Here is a 23,605-nt window from a genome sequence, read left to right as displayed (position 1 = left end):
GAAAACATTGCTATGTACAACATTGCTCTATTTGATAAACTACCCTCATTTCAAAATCGGGACCAGTCATTATACTTTACGTATGGCTGCTCATCACCCGGTCATAATTTGATTTATGCAAAGGGAAAAAAAATAACTTAGTCTAATGTGCGTGAACAACCAGTCATTTGATCAGGATCCACTTTGTCATCTCATATCAGTTCACATCACCAATGGTCTAAAGATGGTGCAGCAAGTATAGAAGGAATTTATAAAATCCAGATATCAGATATAATTTGTCAATATTTGCACCCATGAAGGCTGAATTACCATTGAATTCTTAATAATTTGTCAATATTTGCACTCATGAAGGCTGAATTACCATTGAATTCTTAATAAAAAAAAACCAACCGAATTGCACATAAATGAGGATTTAACTTTAATGTACAGTAATGATTGAAACAATCATTTACAATTCACAATAACAATTCTAATTAACAATAACTGCAGTAAACAATAAATAATTATAATTCTTGTGTTGAGTGCGTAGACAATCAGGAAACAGATATTAAAAGTGTCATCATGGTGATGGTTGTAGGTTCTGGCATTAAGAGTAAGTAAGAGAAAGAGTTTTTTTTATTTTAATTTTCTGCTAGCCGATGTGTCTACAGGCATCTCAGCACTTGGATTTGGGGGCAGAGACACCAGTGACAGATGAGAAGAGGAGAGTGAATGAAATGACCCCTTCTACCCAACTGAAACGTCACAGCCCTGAAGCTGGGACACCTTCTAAGCAGCTACCAAAGAAATCAAGAATCTTGGTAAGGTGTTGCTGAGAGAATGTTCTCTTACATTGCTGTAGTAGTGATCTTGATATCTGTGATGGTGTTCTATTTTGCAGAGCACCAGATGGCCGTTCATAAAGCTGTTAGTAAGTTACAGATAGGTTTATGCACGATTGGTGATTGTTCTTATATACCTATATAGCTGACTTAGCACCTTAGATCGTGTTCCAGTCATGAGTAAAGTCATGCGTTACTTTATAAACAGCTTTATGAAAAACCATCCCGGGGGGTGTTTCACAAAGATTTAAGATTTTATGACTTAGAGTCGTACTGAAATGCCTAGTTCCGTGCGGTATAAAAGGCATAACCACATTTGTCAGATCATGCAAAGAGGATGCGCACTACTGCGTACTGATCAATTAGATTGCGCATTGCATTTCAGGTACACGTCGGCATTTAAGTGCGATATAAGTCATACTTAAATCTTTGTGAAACACCCCCCAGGTGTCATGTTGGAATTTAAGATTTTGCACAACTTTTCGATAAGATTGTGTTGTAGATTTGTGAGTAGATAAATACCTTTATTAATAGCTTTGCTTTGACAGGAAAATGTCCTAATTTATGCTGTTGCAAACTCTAAGATAATTATTTTACTTTCATTTTTTTAGATTGATCCCTTGGACTGTATTTTGAAGTCCAGTTTAACTTAGACCATTGGTAATGATAATGTTTGATATATTTATATTTCCATTTACGTTAATGGTTAAAATCAATCTTATTCTTCATCCATATTGTAGAAGCATGCTGGAGATGCAGGCCTTGGTAATAGAAAGCGTCTCAACTACCAACACCTTGAATCATCAGAACCCACTCCAGAGTGTGTCCTAACTACATTGCCATTTCAAGGATACAGTATCCATTCATCCATTGCACAGATACCAACACTGCAGGGCAAGATTGACATGAGGCACATCAGGCAACACCCTCAAGGCAAGAATATTCTTCTTTTACGGTAGATTTTTTATAATCCTGTGGCTAAAAATGTCAAAAAATAAATTCTGTTGTGAAATTAAAAGAATATAAAAATACTGAAATACAATAAATGAATTGATTGAATAGGGTAAAAGCATCATGAAACCCAGGGGGGGGGGGGTACTCAACCAAAAAAAAGTGGTAGGTATGTGCCACGGGTGAAACAAAAATCGAGAGCTTTGGAGCGGGCTTATTGTAAAAAGGAGGGTCTTCGGAACTACAAATGTTTGTGAAAACGGGGGGCCTTGGAATGGGTCGCCTACGTGTGATTGCCTATGCATCGCTATGGAACGGGCATATGTGTGTGCAGCTAGCTCGGCGGCATGGGCGCCAGGTGCGCTCACACAGAGGCGATGGTCGGTCAGCGGACTGCGGCCATTATTCACCAAAATTGCAGCTCATTGTAGTGGATCAATGCAGCCAGGACGGCGTAACAAAAAATATGCAAAGCTTTGAAACAGATTTCCTTCTATGCTTTGGAGCGGCCTTCTTTGTTCTTTTTCTCAAAAGATAAAAATGCTATGCCTTGGAAGGACATTTGAGTGTATAATGGGGGTCCCTCCATGGCACATACCCATCATGCATTACATACTGAGAAAAGAAAAAAAGAAAGAGAAAAGGGAGAAAATAAGAAAGAAAAGCATGAAAGAGTTTTTGGTTGGTTAACTATACAATACTCCCATTATTCCATTGACAAAAAAATGTCACCTTTAGGTTGGAGTGGCCCCCCCCTCCCTCCCACATCAAAATACCATGATGCTACCCCTGGGAAAGGATATGTTCATGCCACTCAGTGTCTGAAGAGAAAGAAATGGATAGATAATAACTTTCATGCAGGGATGCCACAATGGCTTGATAAAAAAGTCTTGAGTATCATCATCTATATTGAATCCTTTCCTTCATGATAAAGGTGTTTTCTATTGCCAAAATATGTTGAAAAAGTCTAAATTCAGATTTCAGTCTGTTCATGTCAAAAAAGATTTCTACACAACTTTGGATGAAATGCAAGCTTTTGTAATATCTCCAATGTGAAAATGAAATATATCCTTACTTTTTATCACATTACTGACTGAGGAATCACATTTTGACATCTTTCTAGATATACTGGAGACCATTCCTGACAGAACATTTCTGCATCTGAAATCTGCCATCGGTAGTCACAGTTAAATACTTTTTCTTTGGCATCAAGTAAAAAATGGAATGATTAAGTTCAGATTTGATGTACGTTCTGAACGTCATTTGAGTTATCATTTTAAAGCTGTTAAGAGGCTCTTGTTTATACAATGACTTCACTATTTTTTGAAGCACTTGGATAGTCTAATGATCTATTATTTATAGTGCAAGTTCCCCTGATATTTGGTGTAAATCAAGCATCAAAATGAGAGAAGCATTTCAGTGAAGGTTTAGTGTCACATGCCAGCTGCTCCTCCATATGCTCTGTGTTATAAACTCCATCAATTTCAGTTCTTACGGTTCATGAATCAATATAAAAATAATTGAAGCCTTTATGAAATAAATTTGTTATATTTAACAAAACAGATTGATATCAGAGACTTCACATCTTAATCTTTTAATTGATGAAAAAATATAAACAATTAATTTTTTGAAAATTTTTAGTCTTGTAGGTCACATCAGGTTCTACTTGTGTGCAAATTTCCAGCGGCCGAGATCTGAAGTATATCCTGGTCTGAAATAGCCCAGTTGAATTAGGGTCAATTTCAGGGCTTTATTTTGAAGACAGTAAAGCATTTAGGTCTATTGCAACTCAGATTTCATCAAGCCTCTCCAATTATCTTGAATACCACCTATCCAAATTAAGAATACAACAGTTGAAGGTGCTTCCATGGAAATGTAAATCAATAGGAACAAGTATGATTGTTCTTCACTTATGGGAAATTTGTGGACATCTTTTGGTGATCACATGATTTTTTACAACTGAACCAAGTTGTATGCATTGGAAGGTGTATCGGAGTACATAGTTTGTTTTTTGTTGATATTTTTCAAATAAACTGTAATCTAAAATTGATACCAGATATTTATGTGTGAAAAGAGTGTATTTTCAAATTTGGAAGTTTATTTTGTAAAAAGAATTTGTTACTAGCATTGATGAGATGTGTATTTATGTTAATTTATTTATTTCTGAATTTCAATTTCATTGAATACATACGGGTATATGCCTTGAATACTTTTTCCAAAGATCATAAAATGTGAATAGGTCATTTTCATTTGTGTTATGAACTACACAGTATTTATTCTCTTCAAATATTTATGTAAATTAGAGATATCATAGATTTAATGTTTTGTACTTCTTGTACAAATTAAACAATGTATTTTTGTCAATACAAAATCTTCTACTTATATGAATTTGTTTCTGAAATTGATTTTGAGTATTTATTACCTATGCAAGACATTTCAACTGTGAATAGACACATTTTGCACTGAATTATGGATCACTCTTCCAGGTCCTTCCCACAGACCCATATACTAAATTACAGGGTAATATTTATATTGACCAGGCTTCTCAAGGAAATGCATCAGATAGCGCACAGACGACACTGCACTCGTCTTTGACTTTTGCAAGGGATCTCAGCTGATTTTCCTGATATATGCCTTATGCCCTGTTAAGCCCCTCCTCTTTTTTTCCTAACAATCTTCCTTATTATTTAACAATCATATATTCTATTAATTTGTGGCTAAGAATTGTGCTATTGTGCCACAAAAAGCCACATCATTTTTGTTCGAAATAAACCTGCAATGTCAAGTGAATTATTGTAAAAAAATATGTACAGCCGAAGAGAAATATATTTATTTGAAATATGGTATTGACTATTGACATGTATTATTTATTTGAAATATGGTATTGAAATACATTATGTTCATGTCCAAAAGAGACACTGATACTGACATAATATATATTATCTATTATAAGTTGAAAAGAAAACTGAAAATAAAATAAAATGTTATGACAAAACACAAAAAGGCATGTTTGTGTGTTTTCAATGTTTATTTTCTCACATCTTCATTATTGAAACTATGATTAAACAGATGAACAAGAATTTCTCACACGAACCCCTTTTGTGTTATGCTTTAAATAAATCCAGTATTTGAATTGAAAGTAATGTTTTAAAATAATGTGACACAGAGTAGACGATCCAATCCAAAGGTCATTTGATATACGCCTTTTCCTTTCGTTGACAAAGCGCTGCGCACACACTACTCCAAGAAACTTTATACTATATGCAGTAGAAAACGCCAGGTAAAAAATTACATGGGGAGATTGAGGCAATTTGCTCCAGATTTGCTGAAAAGACCCCTGGATAATGTTAATTCACTGCAATGAATGTTAGATCTTATCCAATCTTGCAAACTTAAGCCACAGGGTGTAAAAAATAGTCCTAAAAAATGAAAATACTTTTTTTTGCCTGGAAAACACGTGAACATAAATTGAAAGTACAAGAGTTCCAAACACAAATACACATTTAAATGCAATCGGTTCTAAAAATACACATCAAAACCCTATTATGAAGTACATAGAAAGAAATCAATCCTTTTTAATCATCAAACCATATGAGATGATTCCCCCAGGTAGGCATGTCATAAAGCTTTCAAACAGATATTTACAAAAAAATAACAAAAAATAGCTGGTTTCTCAATCATGTTTTGTTGATTTAGTGGATTTTTTATGCAATCATTGACTAGAAGTAAAACTGGGTTTTCCATTTTTCAATTCTTATATTACTGTCTTAAAAATTCTTTGCAAAGTGTCGTTTTACAAAAAAAAATTAAAAAAAAAAGATTCAGTGTTCATTGGTTTGTGTCACATCTGGGGGCTGTTTCCTAAATCTGTTAAGAGTGACATGAAGAACGACTTGTGATCTTTTCTTGTGATAAAGATATTTACCATTAAATGTTCATTGGTGTTTATTAAGCACGTAAGATAGGTTCACCAGTCGTTCTGAAAGTTGCTCTAGCTTACGAACGGCTTTATGAAACACCCACCCAGATGTTTTAGTCAGCCTATGCCATCATACAAATGGCAAGCCATTTTCTCATTTAATCCTACATGTATTTATTGATATCAAGAACTTCCTTATGTTAAAGTGATTGGTTAACATTGGTTTGACTTAAAAAAATCTGAGCTAGAAGGTCACATTTGTCACCTGTGTCTGTGATATGTTACAAAAATGAAGCCCAGAAAAAATTGCGTTCGAAAATAATTATTTAGTGCTTCAAAAATTGAAATATAAAGTGACCAAAAACACCATCTTAATTTCATCCCATACACTTATGTGTACTATTTAGGCGTCTACAAGATGCCTATTTACAAAATCGGGGTTTGCCTTGTAGTTTTAGCTTTTCATTCTCAATAATGGTTGTTTTCAGGGTTTATTAGTTCTAATACATGCACTTGTACACATGTTTCATCTTGGTTTGAGAATCTTTTAAATCGGCTGCTCACAAAGTTAAACAATACCTTTAACAACACAAAATGATTTCATGACATTGATACTTTGTGGGAACTTTAAGATATCAAGAATGGAATGTTGGATACCAATAAACAGAATTAAATACAGAAATGGGTTGTCATACGTACGTCATCATATGCTGACCAAACTATCCAACTGCCAGTGTGTTCAGAGGGTAATTTTACCTCGGCTAACCATAATTTAAATATATATTTGATTAAAGGGGAATCCAACCCAAATAAAAACTTGTTTTTATAAGAAAAAGAAAAATCAGACAAGTTGATAGGTGAAAGTTTGAACATTATTGGACAAAGAACAAGAAAGTTATGAATTTTTAAAAGTTGTTAATATTGGTAATCACCATACTCATGGAGACTTCAAATTAGCCGCATATGGGATGTCATAGTGATGTAAGGCAAGGACTACTCTTCCATGTACTCCAATACATATTATGGCTGAAATGTCATTTTTCCCAAAAGTTTTATTTCAAATTATATTTTTCTTTCATGAGGACATTAAACAATATACTACCTGGTTTATATTTAGATTACTGCCCAAGGGGAATGGATACTTAGGAGAAAACCACAAATCCCTGATAATAAAGTACATGGCCTATGGGAAAGTTGTCCTTGCCCCTTGTCATAATTTACTTACCCAGTTGCCAATTTGAAATCTACATGGTCTTACAGATCTCAATTTTAAAACAGCTATAACTTTCTTATTGCTTGTCCGATTTCTTTCAAACTTTCACCATTCTGTTTAGTTTATTTTTTCCTTTACAACACAACATTTTATGGCCAAGGCTGGATTCCCCTTTAAGGATTTCCAACTGACATTTACCATCATCACACTAGCAAATAATTCTCCACAAACAGATACAGATATACATAATGCATGGTGCCAGAACAATTAAACAATTTCAATGGAAGTTTACATTAATCAATTTTCTAATAGCAGACTTAGAGGCCCGAATTCACAAAGGTGGTTTTAAAAACCCACGGTTGAATCCATGGTTTATGCAAATTTCCTGTATAAATTACGCTTAATTTAGCGTGTATCGGGCGCATGTATAAAACATGTCCAACTCTAATGCGCGCTTTTGTCACAGTGACGCTTGTTACCATGGTTAGATACGCTATTTTATTCATGAGTCCACTGTTTTTATTCATGAGTCCACTCTTCAAACAGTGGACTCGTGAATAAAATAGCGTATCTAATCATGGTAACAGGCGTCAATTTGGTGCACTGACAAAAGCGCACATCAGCATTGGACATTTTTTATACATGTGCCTGATACCCGCTAAATTAAGCGTAATTTATACAAGAAATTTGCATAAACCATGGATTCAACCATGGGTTTTCAAAACCACCTTTGTGAATTCGGGCCAACGAGTAAGTATGAAATAGCAAAATATATTTATTATTTACATGTATATGAATTTTAAAAAATGCTTGTAAATCTGAACAGAAAGTTGATAAAGAGGATGCTCCTTGGTCTTGCTGATATCCAAGATGTGCTCTTTTGGAGCTCGAGGGAACTAAAGTATTCCCTTTGATTCTCAAATACAGGCAAACAATCACATAAAATGTCAATATTTATTCTAACAGCCAAATTGAATATACAAAAATGGGTCATGTTTTTTTTGCATCTGGTTTCAAAGTGTACAAACTTGTCCATTTATTTGGGAGAAGAGAAATACCTGAACTTGAATTGATTGTTAAATGAAATATTCTTGTTCCGGGAATGACGTACCAAAATAATTCAGCAAAATTTAATTAGAAAACACTATTAAACAGATGCCATCGAATATTAGTTCTCGTTACATTTCAAATGATCCCCTTTCCATGTTATAACACTGCGCTTCTGAATAGGCAGAAAGGAGATACATATGGTGTATCTTGAATGTAATATAATTTTCACTTGTACAGTTCTTCCATTTCCTGAGCATGTTTGAACGCTTGTCTTCTCTTTTTATATCTTACGAGCAATCATCCTCTGCTCATTTCTTTTTCCCCTTCTTTCCTTTGCCTGCCTTTGCAAGCAGTGATGGGTCTATTTCGGATGGCTCCAGACCCCTTACCGAGTACAGTCTCTGAGCCCTTTCTTGTAGTGTACCGCCGCATTTCATTCCTCTCTCCATCAGAGCGCTCTTCAGGCGATCGAGGCCGAGGTCTTCTAGGTCTGCTGAAGAGGAATAGTCATCAAGGTTGATTGGTCCTTCTTCCTGCAAGGGTGTGATGTGAGATTGCACAAAAATTGTTTTACTACTATTTTTTTCAAGTTCATAGGTTCTGAAGAACTGGAAGTGAATGAAATCCCATTCTTTCCACTCCTTTTAATAATTAAATTCACACTGTAGCACATACCTTTGGAATTTACCTAACTACGTTCTTCAAATTTACTTTTCATCTAAAGTGTATAAAAACCAATGATTCTGTATATAATTTCAGGCTGAGGATGAAATTTGATTACCTTAAAACACGTCCTATTAATTAAAATGTTATGTTCTATGCATTATTTTTGTCTTCAATTCCATGCTGAATACTCATTCATACCCAGTAAAAGGATCATAAAAATACAGTGCATTCTTTTGCATAAAGCACAAAAAATATGAAAAGTGATATAAAGCAAAAATTGAAGCACATCCTACCATACTTATAAACTTACATCCCGAGTCCCATACAATTGTCATTTTCCTAAATTCAATTCACAAGATCACACAGCCATTTTTCTATTTCAATGCAAAGCCAAAGTCACACCAGCGAAACTGACTCTAGAACGACCAAAGCTATTATGTTACATCCAATAGCATACCATCAGTCGGTTTGGAGTCGGTCCCATAGGTGTGAATGAGGCATCAAGTAAGGTATACACATACTGTTGTTGATGAAGAGGTCCCACTTCTTGGTGGAGGAAGACTACTCAGAAGGGTCTTTGAACTTGCAGTTGGTTCAGTAGATGACTCGGGACAATCCTCCGCTGCCTGTATCTCCGCCTCTGATGCCATGTCAACAGGTGATATAGAGGGTGGTGAGGTTGATGTTGATGGAGCCGATGTGTCTTCTGAGATTTCCCCATCTTGGTTTCCGGTTTTTAATTCCTCTTCATCATCTTCCTCCTCGTCTTCTACAATACCAAGCCTGTATTCAATATTTACACAATTTTCAGAAAAAATTACAATCCCTTCCTACTTATTATGTACACAAATATATATGTATGTTTCACAAATGGTTTTTAAAACATATTTTGATACCCCTTTACTTCTTTCATGTTATGAACAGAGAAACTGAAGCGAGAGGTTCACGATAGACTAAGTTAGTCAATAATGCATTTTATGTACATAGATATGATTTAACGTAGTTGTCATGCTATGAATGTTGCCTTTTTTTACAAAAATATTTATTCAAAGGCTGTTCATTTTGTCCAGATAATTCATATACTTTTCAATCAGAATGCAGGCTACAACACCATTGATTACTAACAAATTAAATCAGAAGGAAAGTTATTTCAATAACTTGTGTGACTCATGAGTCACAACATTGAACACTATCTTGAACCACCTAGTGGTCATGCGAGTCCTGTCAGCTGGATTTGTATTACAAAGTCAAGCTTTTTTCAAACCTCCCAACAGATTTGACTTGGGGAACTTTTCCTTTGCTCAAGTTTTTTTGTCATGGGATCTTTGCTCCTTACCACATGCAGTGTTTTTTCAGTTCAGCCTCGTCATCATCATCATCATCATCGCTATCTGTTTCTGCTTTCCTCTTAACACCTCCAGAGGTAGATGCCTCGTCTTTACTAGAACCTGCCACATCAATACCTGCATCCAAAGAATATAGATCTTCATGAAGTTTCATTTACTTTGCCAACTTAAAGGAGAATGAAACTCTTGGAGCAAGTTAGCTTTTGTGAAAGCAGAAAAATCAAAGAATAAGATCAACAAAAGTTTGAGTAAAATAGGACTAGCAATAGAAGAGTTATGAGCATTTGAATGTCGAGATCACTAATGCTATGGTGATCCTCTCTTATTGGCAATGCGACCAAGATCTATGATATCACAGATGAACAACTCTCCCCTTTTGGACACTGAAAATATACCCCAAAACATCTCTTTTTGCTCATTCTAATCATATGACAAACGATTCATCAATGATATAATGTTGTGAAACATCTGTACTTGTCCTCTCATAAAGAGAACACCTCACCTTGTGATAGACTCTATAAAAGTGAGAATATTAGTGAAATAAGTACTAAAGTAATGAGGGAGTTGTACGTGTGTGACATCACAGATCTTGGTCGCATTGCCAATGGGAGGATCTACATGGCATTAGTGATCTCAATATTCAAATGCTCATAACTTTCTTATTATTCATTCAATCTTCCTCAAACTTTCAACAATATGTTTCTTTGATTTTTCTCTTTGATATGGATTCAGCTGGTTTCAAGGGTTTCATTCTCCTTTAAGGTGACTTCAGTCTATGTAAATTTCAAGTGTATTGCGATAATTTACATTATCACACACCACATTGTATTTTCAGATTTTCAATCAAAATCTCACATATCTGCCACATTTTTTTTAAAATATTTGTTCATAGTGCACATCATTGTTATCATATTATCATAGGCTATATACATTACTTCCAATTAGTACACTTTTTCCCCCTTCAAATTACAATTCTTTTTTTTTAAGAGGAACTTTCCATGTTGTAAATTTAATTGCAAATGTTAAAGTATGAAGGGTAGGCCAGTCAATTTACAGTGGTGAAAAAATATCCCAGAAATTTTGGATTTTGCACCTCTTACAAAATGAAGAATATATGATCTGCCTGCCAAATACTTGAATGATCTATCATCTATAGTAAGCTCTTACTTATGAACATTGGAAAATATCATGAAGAATTTTGCAGTGATTTTTTACTGACTAATTTTCTCTCGGATAATCAGGATTTTGGTAGCTTATAAAAATGCTCTCATGTTTACTTCTAATATCAGTATCTGTTTGGTCCATAATGCTTAAAGGGATGGTCCGGGCTGAAAATATTTATATCTTAATACATAGAGTAGACTTCACTGAGCAAAATGCCAAAAAATTTCATCAAAATCGGATGACAAATAAATAAAGTTATTGAAGTTTACAGTTTAGCAATATCTTGTGAAAACAGTCGTCATGAATATTCATTAGGTGGGCTGATGATGTCACATCTCCACTTTCCGTTTTCTTATGTTATTACATAAAATCATAATTTTTTCTTTATTTCATACTTGTGTGAATAATATGTCTCCCTTACAATGAAATAAGTTGCAGCAATAAATATCTAATGCACTAAATCAGTTGTCAATCCAATTTTTCTAGTTCTTGGAGGAAAAAAATTGAATAAACCTAATTTCATATAATAAAATACAAAAGAACAAGTGGGGATGTGACATCATCAGCCCACCTAATGAATATTCATGACGACTGTTTCCACAAAATATTGCTAAACTTTAAAATTCAATAACTTTGTTATTTGTTATCCGATTTTGATGAAATTTTCGGCATTTTGCTCAGAGAATTCTACTCTATTTATTAAGCTATAAATACTTTCAGCCCGGACCATCCCTTTAAAGGCACACCAAAAAAAAATCGACTACAGACCAGTCAAACATTTCACATTATTTCTAATGGTATATAAGCAGTCAGTTTGGAGTCAGTTTCGTGTGACTGTAGCACGAGATTTGTTCATAACATGCGCACCTGTGGACACAGCTTCATCCAGACTCTCCGTAACAGCCTCTCTCTGTTTGTCATAGGTTGGATCAACAAAGTAGTGCTTGGGGGTAGAGCGCATCCTCTCCAGCTTCTCCCTTCTCCGCTTTTCACGTTCTTCCTCCTGCTGTTGCTTCTTCTCAATCCATGATTGCAGTCTTTAGAAAGAATAGTTTGAAATTTGAAATAATTGAATATGGGCACTATATTTGCCTGCTTGTGAAAGACTGAGGGAACTAGCACTTCGGTATCCGTACTGAATCTAACAAATTCTGTTGTTTCTTTCTCTCGATCCATGCTTGCAGTCTTTTCAAAACAAAAAAAAATTGATAATATGGAATCATATCAAAATATGGGCTGTGCATCTGCCTGTTTGAAATGAATGACCGGGGAACTCCTTATAGCTCTATTTTAAGGTATTCCTGTCTTATCTACATGTATAGCATTGCTTTTTTCTTTCACACATCAAAACATAAATTCATTAAATTTGTTTGTACTGGAAGGGTTTAATAATAATTTCTAAGATGTGATCAATATCAAGATTACAAAACAAGAAAAAGTAAATAAATGGAAATGGATGCTTGATCATGGGCAGTAAACTTTTGGTTTTGGTTAATCCCCCCAAGTGAATGCTATTCAAAATTCATAACTAGATGATATTAGTGCTGTTATCGATAGCCTCTTTTAACGATAGTCTTATTGATAATCGCATGTTTTTTGCCACTTAGCGATATCGATAACCTTTTTCTCGTTGTTGATAATACCCGCTATAATGTAGGGACAGTGGAAACGGAAGGAATTCACGGGAACGGCCTTTTGAAAGTGGCTTTTCAAAGAGAAAATCACAGAAAACGCATTTTTCCTCAAAATGCATAGAATAGCAACAAATATAACTCCCAAATCCTCAACAAAATACGAATATCAACTGGCAAAAAACACGATCTCACTTCGCTACAACCATGACAATCCACACATAGTGACTGCGGTTTCCTCAAATCCAAAATGGCGGATAGGCGAAAGTCGTTGACTGCTCAGAACGATGTCCAAAAAGCCCCAAAATTATTGATAACATTTCATCCAACCCTAAAATAATGCCAACAACGTGAAAGGTGAGGATGTATTCATGCTAAATGTATTTGTTAAAAGATTACATGTACTCGTTTAGATTCAATGAAGGCGGATTTTTAAGCGTTGTTGGTACAGTGGCAGATACAAATTTTGACCAGCGCAAGTATTGTGGCATCGCTAATCAGTGCATAAAAATAATGCGTATTGATTATGTTCGTTTGTCGATAGTTATTGATATCAGTAAGATATTTTTAAAGATATATAGATAAAGAATTTTCTTAACGATAACAACACTAGATGATATAAGTGTGTATGCCATAAAATCGTTACGATTTAAATGATATGAAATAAAATTGTGCTTTATTTGATAAATTTTGCAATGTTGAATGAAAAGGGCCACTGTAACCTTCAACCAACAAGCTTAATTTCTCCAGCACCCACTAATACTGGGCATGGGCATAAAAAAGAATGATACAATATTTCTTACTTTTTTTCATTGTTTACATCTCTCATCCTCCTTCCACTTAGGTCCCTGCATGCTTCTCGGTTTGTAGTCTTCTCGATTTGAGCACCAATCATCCGCAACATAGCACCAAATCCTGTCCAAGGAATGAGATATTACATTGATTGGACAATCCACATCTTTATATTGGTTGATAAAGACAGAGTGCAATCATTCACATAGAGTATCTTGGTGCTTAGACCCGAGAGATGTTTCATGACTTTCATAAACATTTATCCACCAATTGCCAGTGCTGACTAAATTTGAGATTGTTGATTGGCTGAAAAATGCCAGTTACTATGGCAACTGTCAAGAAACACTCCCCTGAACAATGAATGAAAGCCAAAGGGCATTAATAATGTCTCAAAAGTACAATTGTTTTACCTGACAAATGCCATGTTTATTGAAAAAAAATAATACAATCAATATCACAATTGATATAGATTGATTCAAAATAACATGCAATGACAAGCCATAATTCTGATTCTTTATGGCAAGGCCACTTTTGGGCACATTTCTATATTACACCTCAAATGGAAGAAAAAAAAATAGGACACAGCAATTCTTCAGGGCCAATGAGAGAGGCATGGAGGCCAATCAACAAGGCATCCACAGCCACGTCTTTGATGGCCTTGGACTGATTTAAACCTAAGCAAAGAATGTACCATAAACATAGAAGATTCTTAAATGATTGGAAAAGATACAACTGAAGCTTTGAAGCACACAATTTTAGCTACAAGGCCGAGAAGTGACAACAATACACGACTCTTTGGCACAGCATCCTTGCTTTATTGATATTTTCATCACCGATTCAAACTTACCTCCTTTTCCACCCAGAAGAGGCAGGGTAACATGGTATGTCCCATTCTTCTGCAACCTTTCATTTTCCTGAACGAGTCTGCCATTATGGTAAACCTGCAAGTCTGGTTCAAAGTATCTCTATGGAAGATACAAAGTTTGTTTCAGATTATCAAAAGACTATGCACTATAATATCACTCAATGTGATTTTTCTAATCATTTTAATGACACAGAGAGAATCCAAGAGGAGAGCAACCCTTACACTCCACTGACTCCAGCATGCTAATATAAAATGTTCCCATTTTGTTTTCTATAACATTGTTAATGTACTTCACTACTTTGTGAAGTAGCAGCAACCTTTCTTTCTCCTTGTTTATTCTTTAAGTTTAAGTAAAGATTCTTTCATTTCCCATATAGAAGGGCAGGGACTGTTCTCTACTATTAAAGATACAGTAACAAATATTTATTGAGTAAAATATTCCTGGTTTTCACTAACTTCATCAAGCCCCACTAGTAGAACATCTTTCCAGCTTATAAATCTTAAAGATACAGACTTAAAATATTTTTGCATTGTCCCTACAATTTAATATCACAAATTCACACTAAAAAATACATACAGATTATTTGTTTCTATTTTTTTTCTTCAAAGAATGAAAATTTTTTGTTATCTGGCTTATGCCAGGTTTTCCTCTGGCCCTACAGCTGTTGACCAAATACCAGTTACAACACTAACACTAAAATAATTCACACAGAAAGATTGGAACTTTGGAAGTCTTAAAAGAATGATGATGGAATTTACTTTAATTTAGTGATCTACAAAGCAAGTCATTACTTTGTTTAACTGGAACTTTCCTCATTAAACTATTAAACACTGAAATGGCAAATTGGCATCTTATCTTGTAGGTTTTGACATGCAGATTAGCATCAGATATGTCAGACTTTTGTTCATATTTATGATTTAGAAGTTGCAAAAAGATCGACATTTGTGTCTAATCGCAAGACAGAATCGAGTGCTGAATATGATTGATATGAAATAAGTAAACACTAAAATAAATAAAGCATTTCAAACTAGAAATTTTCTTAATTTGCTATATGGTAGTGGATCGTATTACCAAACCCTTTTCATGAATTCAATCAAATACATGATTATTCTCATGAAATTCACCAAACTTTCACCATAAATACACAATTACCTACAAAATATAAATATGTACAAAATTTGCCAAAATCGTTTTTCCTTTTTACGATATAAGCTTCCAATCGGACCCCTCTTCGCATGTGAAATATTTTGGTCACTTGAAAAAGGTATCGTATTACCAAAAGTGTGTTTTCTATGGGAAAAGTTGAGAAAACTACAAAGTCACTGATGAGCTATTTTGACCATATTTTATTATTTTTAGAATATTAAGACTTTGAAAATGTGTTTTAGACCATTTTTCATCATCTTTCTATTCAAGTTCTCTTTGGAAGGATTTCGCAAAATTTTGAGCGTATGAAATTATTTTCTGATGCGTATGATGCATGCGTTCGGTAATACAAGGCCGGTCGGTAACACTCACACTAATACGAGGTTAGTATATATACTAACCTCGTACAAGGGACCGTGTTTGACCCTGGATTTCGAAGTAGTCGGCAAACATCGCTTCATTGCTGAAGTAATATTTGCCGAAACTCCTTCTCGCTACGCACCGGGGCTCTTTCTGGTAAGTAGCAATACATAAAAAAATTATACATATGATTTGTAAATAATTTCATTACAAAAAGACCAAATTTCGCTTACCTCGGCCTAGCAAGTGACTTCGTTTGTCTTTTCTACGGAAATACAAGGAAGCCCGTTGGTGGCGCTAATAAATTTCACAACCTTGATTCAGCTCCTCGGTAATTTTATAACTGTGTCTAAATTCTTTGACTGCGCAATTCTTATGATTAATTTACAAATTATGGGCACCAATAAATGAAATACCTTCAAAAACATAATTCAAGATCACTATTGGCAATGATAACACTTTTTTGCAATTAATTTAAAACGATGACTAATAAAAAAAAATTGAAAAAAATACACATGCCTGGAACGAAACCAGCAGTACAAGCTTTAACGAACGTCAATAATACGGTATACCAAAGTCTATACAATGAAAAGATTGGACACTTCACGGACTTCGCGTAATGCCTTGCGTCGATTTGCGTGTAAAATAGTGTAGGTGCCTAGTCTTTCCCTTGTCGTGTCTTTGATATGAATATAAATCGCGCACCCTCTTTAGGCGAAAATTGATATCCACGCTTACCAATTTTTATCTCCGTGAAATCTTCACTAAAGATCAAGAAAATATACATATTTTTTAAAAGAAACTTCACGAAGTCACGGAAGGATCTAAATGATTCAGTAAGTGTCATAGCAGAATGTGAAATACCAGATTATGCATGATATTTTATGTGGGCAAAAGCCCAGTATATTTTGGATGTGTCGTGTGTGTCGCGTGCATATGACTGATACTGATATAACCCAGGGAACTCCCGCCCGCACAGCGGGCGGGAGCCCAGGAGCTTACCGTGTATTTGACCATACTCACGGGACTAGGGTGATTTATGGTCTAAATATTTCTCCAAATGAATTGTGAAAACATAAATTATGCACTTACCACGATTATATGGATGAAGGTCTAACGAGTGGCAGTTTCCTGACATCTGGGCACAGACTGGAACCTCAAAAAACGAAAAGTTCTCTCCTTCTACCCCCGTCTCGATCGGCCATTTTTGTTATGAATTGTAACAAAATGGCCGATCGAGACTGGGGTAGAAGGAGAGAACTTTTCGTTTTTTTGAGGTTCCAGTTTGTGCCCAGATATCAGGAAACTGCCAATCGTTAGACCTTCATCCATATAATCGTGGTAAGTGCATAATTTCTGTTTTCACAATTCATTTGGAGAAATATTTAGACCATAAATCACCCTAGTCCCTTGAGTATGGTAAAATACACGGTAAGCCCCTGGGCTCCCGCCCGCTGCGCGGGCAGGAGCTCCCTGGGTTAATACTGATACTCACTGATAAGTGATACTAGTGATATGAACCCAGCCATGGGTGGGTCGATAATACAATCACTCACTATACATTAACTTATTGTATTTATTATGGGACGAAGAAATTCCTTTTATTCCAACTCAGTTTGCCCTCTCTTTAATTCATGTCCTTCCAGTTACTTAAGACAAGTCTTAATATTAATTATTTAACGTTAATTATTATAGTATGGCAGTGTATCCTATTGCCGGACACCTTTATTTCAGTGCTTTAAAAATGACAACTAGAGGAAATACAATCAAGAAAAATTCACACTTGCTATTCCAAATATTATGAAAATTATGAATATGATACAATTATTTTATATTTACCAACCGTTTTCTTTGCATCGCACTTGCCGCATACCCCTCCACGAAAAACAATTATTTTCGTGCGCGACAAATTACATCATGATTCCGGACGCGTGCCGGATGGGTAAAGATATCCTTGATTATATGATGTAAGAACAAATTTTTGTGATTTTTTTCTTCTTATATCATATCATGAGTAAATTCTAAGTATTATTTGCTTTTTTTTTTATATCGAATCTGAGCAGATGTTGGTAATAAATTCGTGTTTGATAACTTATTTTATTTTGTCTTGTTAGCTGCATGTTCCATGGCACTTTCCAATAATAATATGCTCGCGTTCGTATCGTGACGCTCATCAAGTTCTATCGATGCGCTGCCGATCGACGGCTCTACTCACGGTAAACCTCGCGCACGGGTACCTTGAGAACTAGCCGTCGACGATCACCCACAATACACCACACCCCATCATTCGATCGAAGGAGTGGACGAGATTGAAATTCGGCAAATCAGGCCCATATTTCCGTTAGAAAATATATCAATTGTTAATACAAAACTATGTTATATGATATTTTAAGCATTTTCTGTCATTTTTAGAGATAATTAGGTAAAAAATTGATTTTTCGCCTTGCTTTTGCAATCTTGTTCTATGTATTGCTCTGTGAAATTGAATTGCGGAAGTCTTGCGGTACGAATTTGTTTTAGAACGCAGTAATATGCGCGTCCGGAATCATAATAGTGTCCGGTATAGACAGCTGGCAGCCGTCTGTTTCGAGGAGTTTTTTAACATTTTTTTTTTTTTTTTCTCCTCGTACACAGACGGCTCGCTAGCGTGCAGCCACCATTAGGGGACTTGCAATGCAAAATCCCCCCGTCGGGGCTCTTCAATTTTTGTCTTTAATGAATAAAAATTTTGAAAATTAACGCGACCAAAATGCAAATTAATATTCCCTCTTGGCATTAATTGCCAAAAAACGGAGAAAAATCAAGTTAAAAGGAACAAAAACAGTGACTTACCTCGGCTGTCGCGCAAATTCACTTCCCCGTTTTATCCGATCTTAAGTACATAAACATATGGCCATTGAGTCCCCTGTACAGATCGCGCTAGAACTTCGGTCTCTGTATTTGGTGAGTGAAGCCAACGGAGTTCAGCTGAACAACCAACATAACAGAGACCGAAGCTTTTTGGTCTATGTCCGGTAATACAATACGTGACTATACTATAACTAGTAGTTAACTGTTAATACCGACCACTCATGGGATCAATGCATCTCGCGTGCGAAGGATTCATATGCACATGGTGCACGCGAATTTTTCACACCCTTTTTACTAAAATAACTAAGCCATTCCTTTTAAAATAATGTTTCTAATTGTGCTATGACACTTACCGAACCATATGGATCGTTTCTTGTCTTCTCTTTGGTGTGTTTTTAAGAAAAAAAATGCATTTTCTCGTGATCTTCACGTAGATACCGCAGGGTAATTGTGGTTGTAAACTTTTGCTTAAAGAGGGCGCGCGATATTATTCACAAGATGTTTGTTTACGACGGTTCTGCAGCTTGTACTGCTAGCTGCATTTTAGACGCTCAGCATTATTTTCCTCTTTCTGTTTTTTTTTTTGCTGTCAAGCGGTATTTTCTATTGTAGCGCCATCAGCGATGATGAAATGTAAAGAGTCGCCTTGAAATGAAGAAAAATTATGTCACATTAATTCGTTAGTTTGTTTCCTATTTTTTTTCACTTTTTTCTTCTTCCTCATCTATGATCAAAGGTGAATACCTTTTTTTGATATCTGTTCTAAAAGCTGGACATTTTAAATATTTTGTTCAAGTAAATAAATCAACAGGATAGTAATCAAAATGCGATAGAGCTGCCCGAGCTGAAAATTCTGATACAAGGACTTGAAAATAAAACATTCTGAGCACTTTTTATAACCATGATGAGGAGACCTATATATATATATATATATATATATATATATATATGTGTGTGTGTGAAGTTATACATGTACTACAGCTTTGGCAACTCTTTTATTTAAATATTGTGTGAAAGATATATATATATATATATATATATATATATATATAAAAAATGCTTGATTTATTTACGCCTATATATATATATATATATATATATATATTTATATATATATATATGTATATGAAATAAGCTAACACGAAAAAAATACGTTTTGGGGACTGTTAAATAAGAATTCATGAGTGGGATAGGTAACTATCTATTCTATTCTTGTTCGTTTTCTATTATTATTTGTGTGTTGTGTTTATTTTTCTTGAAGCACCAAAAGGTGGACATGTCCGCTAAGATATATTAACGAAGTCACCATTATTATCACAAGCTAACGGATCAATTAAAATGCAAGCGTGAAACGTGAGCTTCTTTTTTTCTTCATTCAGTCTTAACGATACTTTTTCATCATATTTCAAAGGTGAATCTCATGATTCAAAATGATAAATGCTTGTCGCACGGGCAGAAATAGCGGGACCAATAGTTATTTTCAATATTCCGAACTGCATTCTGGACGTTGTATAAGCGCCTTTGTATAACAATTAAAAGGGTAGGTCTATTTACCTTACAAATTATGCGAGCGCTGAACTTTTGGACATTTAAACCTCAACAAATGGACATTTTTTAAATATGAACAACATCATAAATGTCACTTACAAAAATGATGCCAGCGCGAAGCTCGCGCTTAGAGTTTTTGATATTGATGACAGGACTGTATCTAAATGAAAAATAATGCGAGGGCATTTGCGCTTAAGATTTAAATTTGGGATTTGAAAAGTCCGACAGATTACCTATACTTTTAAAAGAGGAATGACCTCCAGAATTCAAGCGCGAAGCGCCAGTAGATTTATGTTGAAGTTTAGACCTAGAACAGGGACGTTGAACCTTTATAATCATGAAAAAGATGGTATTTTTATAAATAAAACATGGGAGTCTAATTTTGTTTTAGTGTTAATATTCAGATCTTCAAACTTGACATTTTCCTATCCCCTTCATTATCCCCTCTCCTTCTCCCTTTCCCCATTTTCGTTCTCCCTTCTTTTCTTCTCTCCCTTTCCCTTCCCTTTTTCGCTTTTCCTTTCCCTTCTTTTCTTTCCTTTCTCCCTCCCCTACTCTTTTCTCGCTCTTTCCATTTTTCTTTCCCTCTCCCTTCCCCTCTTCCTTTGTTTTCTTTCTATTTTATGGTCTCCTTTTCCCTCTCTCTCCTCTACCTTTCCCCCTCCCTTTTCCTTTCCCTTTCCCTCTCCTTTTTTGTGCAAACATTAACACGAACATCTTGCTTCCTACACACACACACAAACGCCCGCAATCTAACACACATAATGCGAAACAATCGGGACATTATCATTTTGTTCATACATATATATGTATATTTTCTCAATGAACATTTTCATCTATTTAAAGCTTTGAAAATTATCAAACAATGATTCCACAGGCAAAATCTCAATGATCATTAGAAAGGTACTTTACCCATTTTCATTTTATGTCATTGTGATTATTCCATACTAAGGCAACATATTTTGGATATAAAAATACGTGAAGGATATGTTCCTCTTCTGTTTTATACTTTAACAGAAAACATTTTGTTCAACCAAATTATGATTTGTATTTCCAAGTTCCATGTAATATTTTCATTGGAAAATCTCTTAAAGGTCAAGTGCACCCCAGAAAAAATTGTTTGAATAAATAGAGAACTATGTTGATTTTTGGTACAATTTCCTATTATGCGCCGACGACTTGAATCGAGAATGTTCGATAGGAAAATTTCGCATTTCGATTGTTGTTTGCGTAATTTCCACCGCAGTACGAAGGATGACTAAGGACGGACCGAGCGAAGTATCCTGGTTGAGATTTGGAGGTAAGCGATAAAAACACTTTAATAAATAATTTATAATTGCTTTTTCAAATAAACTTGATCATACGATCAAGATTAACATAGCGGACAAATATTGAAAGGTTTGGCGTAGTTTAGTCCCTCACATTCGTGTGATGAATGAAAACGTCAAAATGCACTATGAAATCACATGTGTTGTGCGAGGTTAGTATACTAACCTCGCGCTCGCATGTTGTGTGAGTGAATACCGACATGAAACTGAATACGTGGGACATGAAATGGCATTAAAAAAAAAAAAAGAATAGAATACGCACCACTTCTTCTCTGATTTTAGCCACCAGGCTCTCAGTTGTATAGTTGACATCTCGTATATCACAGCACATCAGCGTACCATCAAAAATTCTCGCAAATACAGCCATTTCTTTAATAATGATAGTGGCGAAAGCGACAAAAGTGACAAAGCTGCAGGAAGTGTCCTTTTTTTTCAAACACGCCCTCTTGCGTTCTAAATCATGTATGTGGCTAATTCTGCGCTGCGCTCGGACGTACGACCACGATATGAATTCATCGGCGAGCCGTCACTGAGCTGCACATTTCTACCGTGCCACCGTACCGCTGAAATTCGCCTCATAAGTGCCTACCGTTCTGCTTAGATACAGGTATCTCTATGGGTACATGCCGCATATTTTTTCCAGTGTACAACATGAGGCCTACTATTTCTGTTAAAGTCTTAAAGTTTAACAGAAATAGAAAGTGGAGAAATGGGTTGAAAAATAATAATCAACGTTCATCGAATTCAATGAAAGTAAAATCATTGTAGAATTCAGTTTTACATTCTTTTTTAATACCATCAATATCCAGTTGATAGCAAGTATCGCCCACGCCCCCACGGAAATAAATAATTTTGAAATAATTTTATTTCAGTGGTGTCCCCCGGTGAAACCAAATTAATCCTACAATCAGTCAGCATAATTCTCGTTATGAGAAGAAACGTCAGAAGAAAATAAAACTCGTATTTAAAGAAGATAACACATAGAGGAAAGAAGATATATCCCTGCAATTTTTAGGAAATGTGAAAATTTTGAACAATTTAGAGAGAGGATACAAAAGAAATACCAACTTACCTTTATCGTGATTTTTTTTAGAAACGAGTTTTTGATTTCTGTATTATAGTCTACCTTTAAATGGGTCATAAGAAGTGGTGGATCCATATAGGGGCACATCCGGCCCGTTCCCACCCCTTGAGAGACATAAGAATTTCTTATTTGTTGGGGAATATGTCCTGAGTGTATATTTGCGTATTTGCGTATATACGCAAATGAGGTTTATTATTATTATTGTTTCCTGGAACAAAATGACCTCCATTTTGTAGTGAAAACTTTTTTTTCCTTTTAAATTTTTCCTGAAATAAATCACCATTGATTGGGAGTGAAGACATTTTGGCGGGCTTGTATTTTTTTTCTGGACAAAATGCCCCCCTAGAAAATCCTGGATCAGAACCACGAAGAAAAAAGCTTGGCACTTAATTTCCACCCCCTCACACACAGGTATGATGGGTAAGGGGTGGAGGGTTGGAAGGGGGAGCCAAACAGGGCCATGGGAACGATATTTTTTTTTAACAGGGGTGTTGGTTTTAATTTGACAAGCACAGAACAAAGTTTCACTACAAAATGAAGGTCATTTTCGTTCATGAGAAATTTTACAAGCATAACAAAATCCCCAAGATTTTTGTTACAAAATTAAGGGGATTTTAATAGCATTTCTGATATTTATCATTTCTACCAGATTTCTAGGGGATGCTGCTATTAACACACGCAGCACCCCCAGGTAAATCTTGGGGTGCCGCTTCGGCGCCCCCGCTTCCCAGCCAGGGCGATGGAGCCAAAGAGGAGAGAGAAAAAAAAAAGATTTTCAGGGGATTTTGACATGATACATTGTTTGTCAGTAAGTCAGTAGAGAGGGGCGAGGGAGAGAGGCGGGGGGGGGGGGGGGGGGGTCGAGGCGAT

The 23,605-nt window shown here is 35.4% G+C and overlaps 2 protein-coding genes across 2 annotated transcripts in view; one reads left to right on the top strand and one right to left on the bottom strand.

Moving 5' to 3' along the window:
• The window catches only part of LOC129264086 (uncharacterized), a 42,710-nt gene extending 37,847 nt beyond the window's left edge, over nt 1–4,863 (top strand). The window contains exons 13-15 of the mRNA XM_064102984.1: nt 636–800; nt 1,562–1,754; nt 2,896–4,863. Coding sequence (XP_063959054.1) covers nt 636–800; nt 1,562–1,754; nt 2,896–2,963 — 426 coding nt within the window. The 3' untranslated portion in view covers nt 2,964–4,863. The remainder of the gene's footprint in view (nt 1–635; nt 801–1,561; nt 1,755–2,895) is intronic.
• On the bottom strand, nt 4,782–22,112 carry LOC129264274 (splicing regulator SDE2-like). Its single transcript, XM_064102987.1, has 7 exons — nt 21,914–22,112; nt 14,401–14,518; nt 13,565–13,676; nt 11,998–12,167; nt 9,957–10,083; nt 9,142–9,403; nt 4,782–8,487 (listed from the first exon to the last, which is right to left on the bottom strand). Exons 1-7 carry the CDS (start codon nt 22,016–22,018, stop codon nt 8,263–8,265), a joined length of 1,119 nt encoding a protein of 372 aa, XP_063959057.1. The 5' UTR covers nt 22,019–22,112; the 3' UTR covers nt 4,782–8,262.
• Between the last annotated feature and the right edge of the window lie 1,493 nt (nt 22,113–23,605).

The sequence above is a fragment of the Lytechinus pictus genome, chromosome 7, assembly GCF_037042905.1.
Source record: "Lytechinus pictus isolate F3 Inbred chromosome 7, Lp3.0, whole genome shotgun sequence".
NCBI classification, from domain to species: Eukaryota; Metazoa; Echinodermata; class Echinoidea; order Temnopleuroida; family Toxopneustidae; genus Lytechinus; species Lytechinus pictus.
The sequence above is the reverse complement of the archived record's forward strand: the minus strand, read 5'-3'. Positions and strand labels throughout refer to the sequence as shown.

Excerpts from the sequence above, each read along its gene's own strand:
- LOC129264274 (XM_064102987.1), bottom strand. The coding sequence starts at position 22,018 with ATGGCTGTATTTGCGAGAATTTTTGATGGTACGCTGATGTGCTGTGAT. Across the intron at positions 13,677-14,400 it reads TCTTCTGGGTGGAAAAGGAG|GATTTGGTGCTATGTTGCGG; the intron begins GTAAGTTTGAAT and ends TTCCTTGGACAG. Across the intron at positions 10,084-11,997 it reads GGATGAAGCTGTGTCCACAG|GTATTGATGTGGCAGGTTCT; the intron begins GTGCGCATGTTA and ends CTTTGGATGCAG.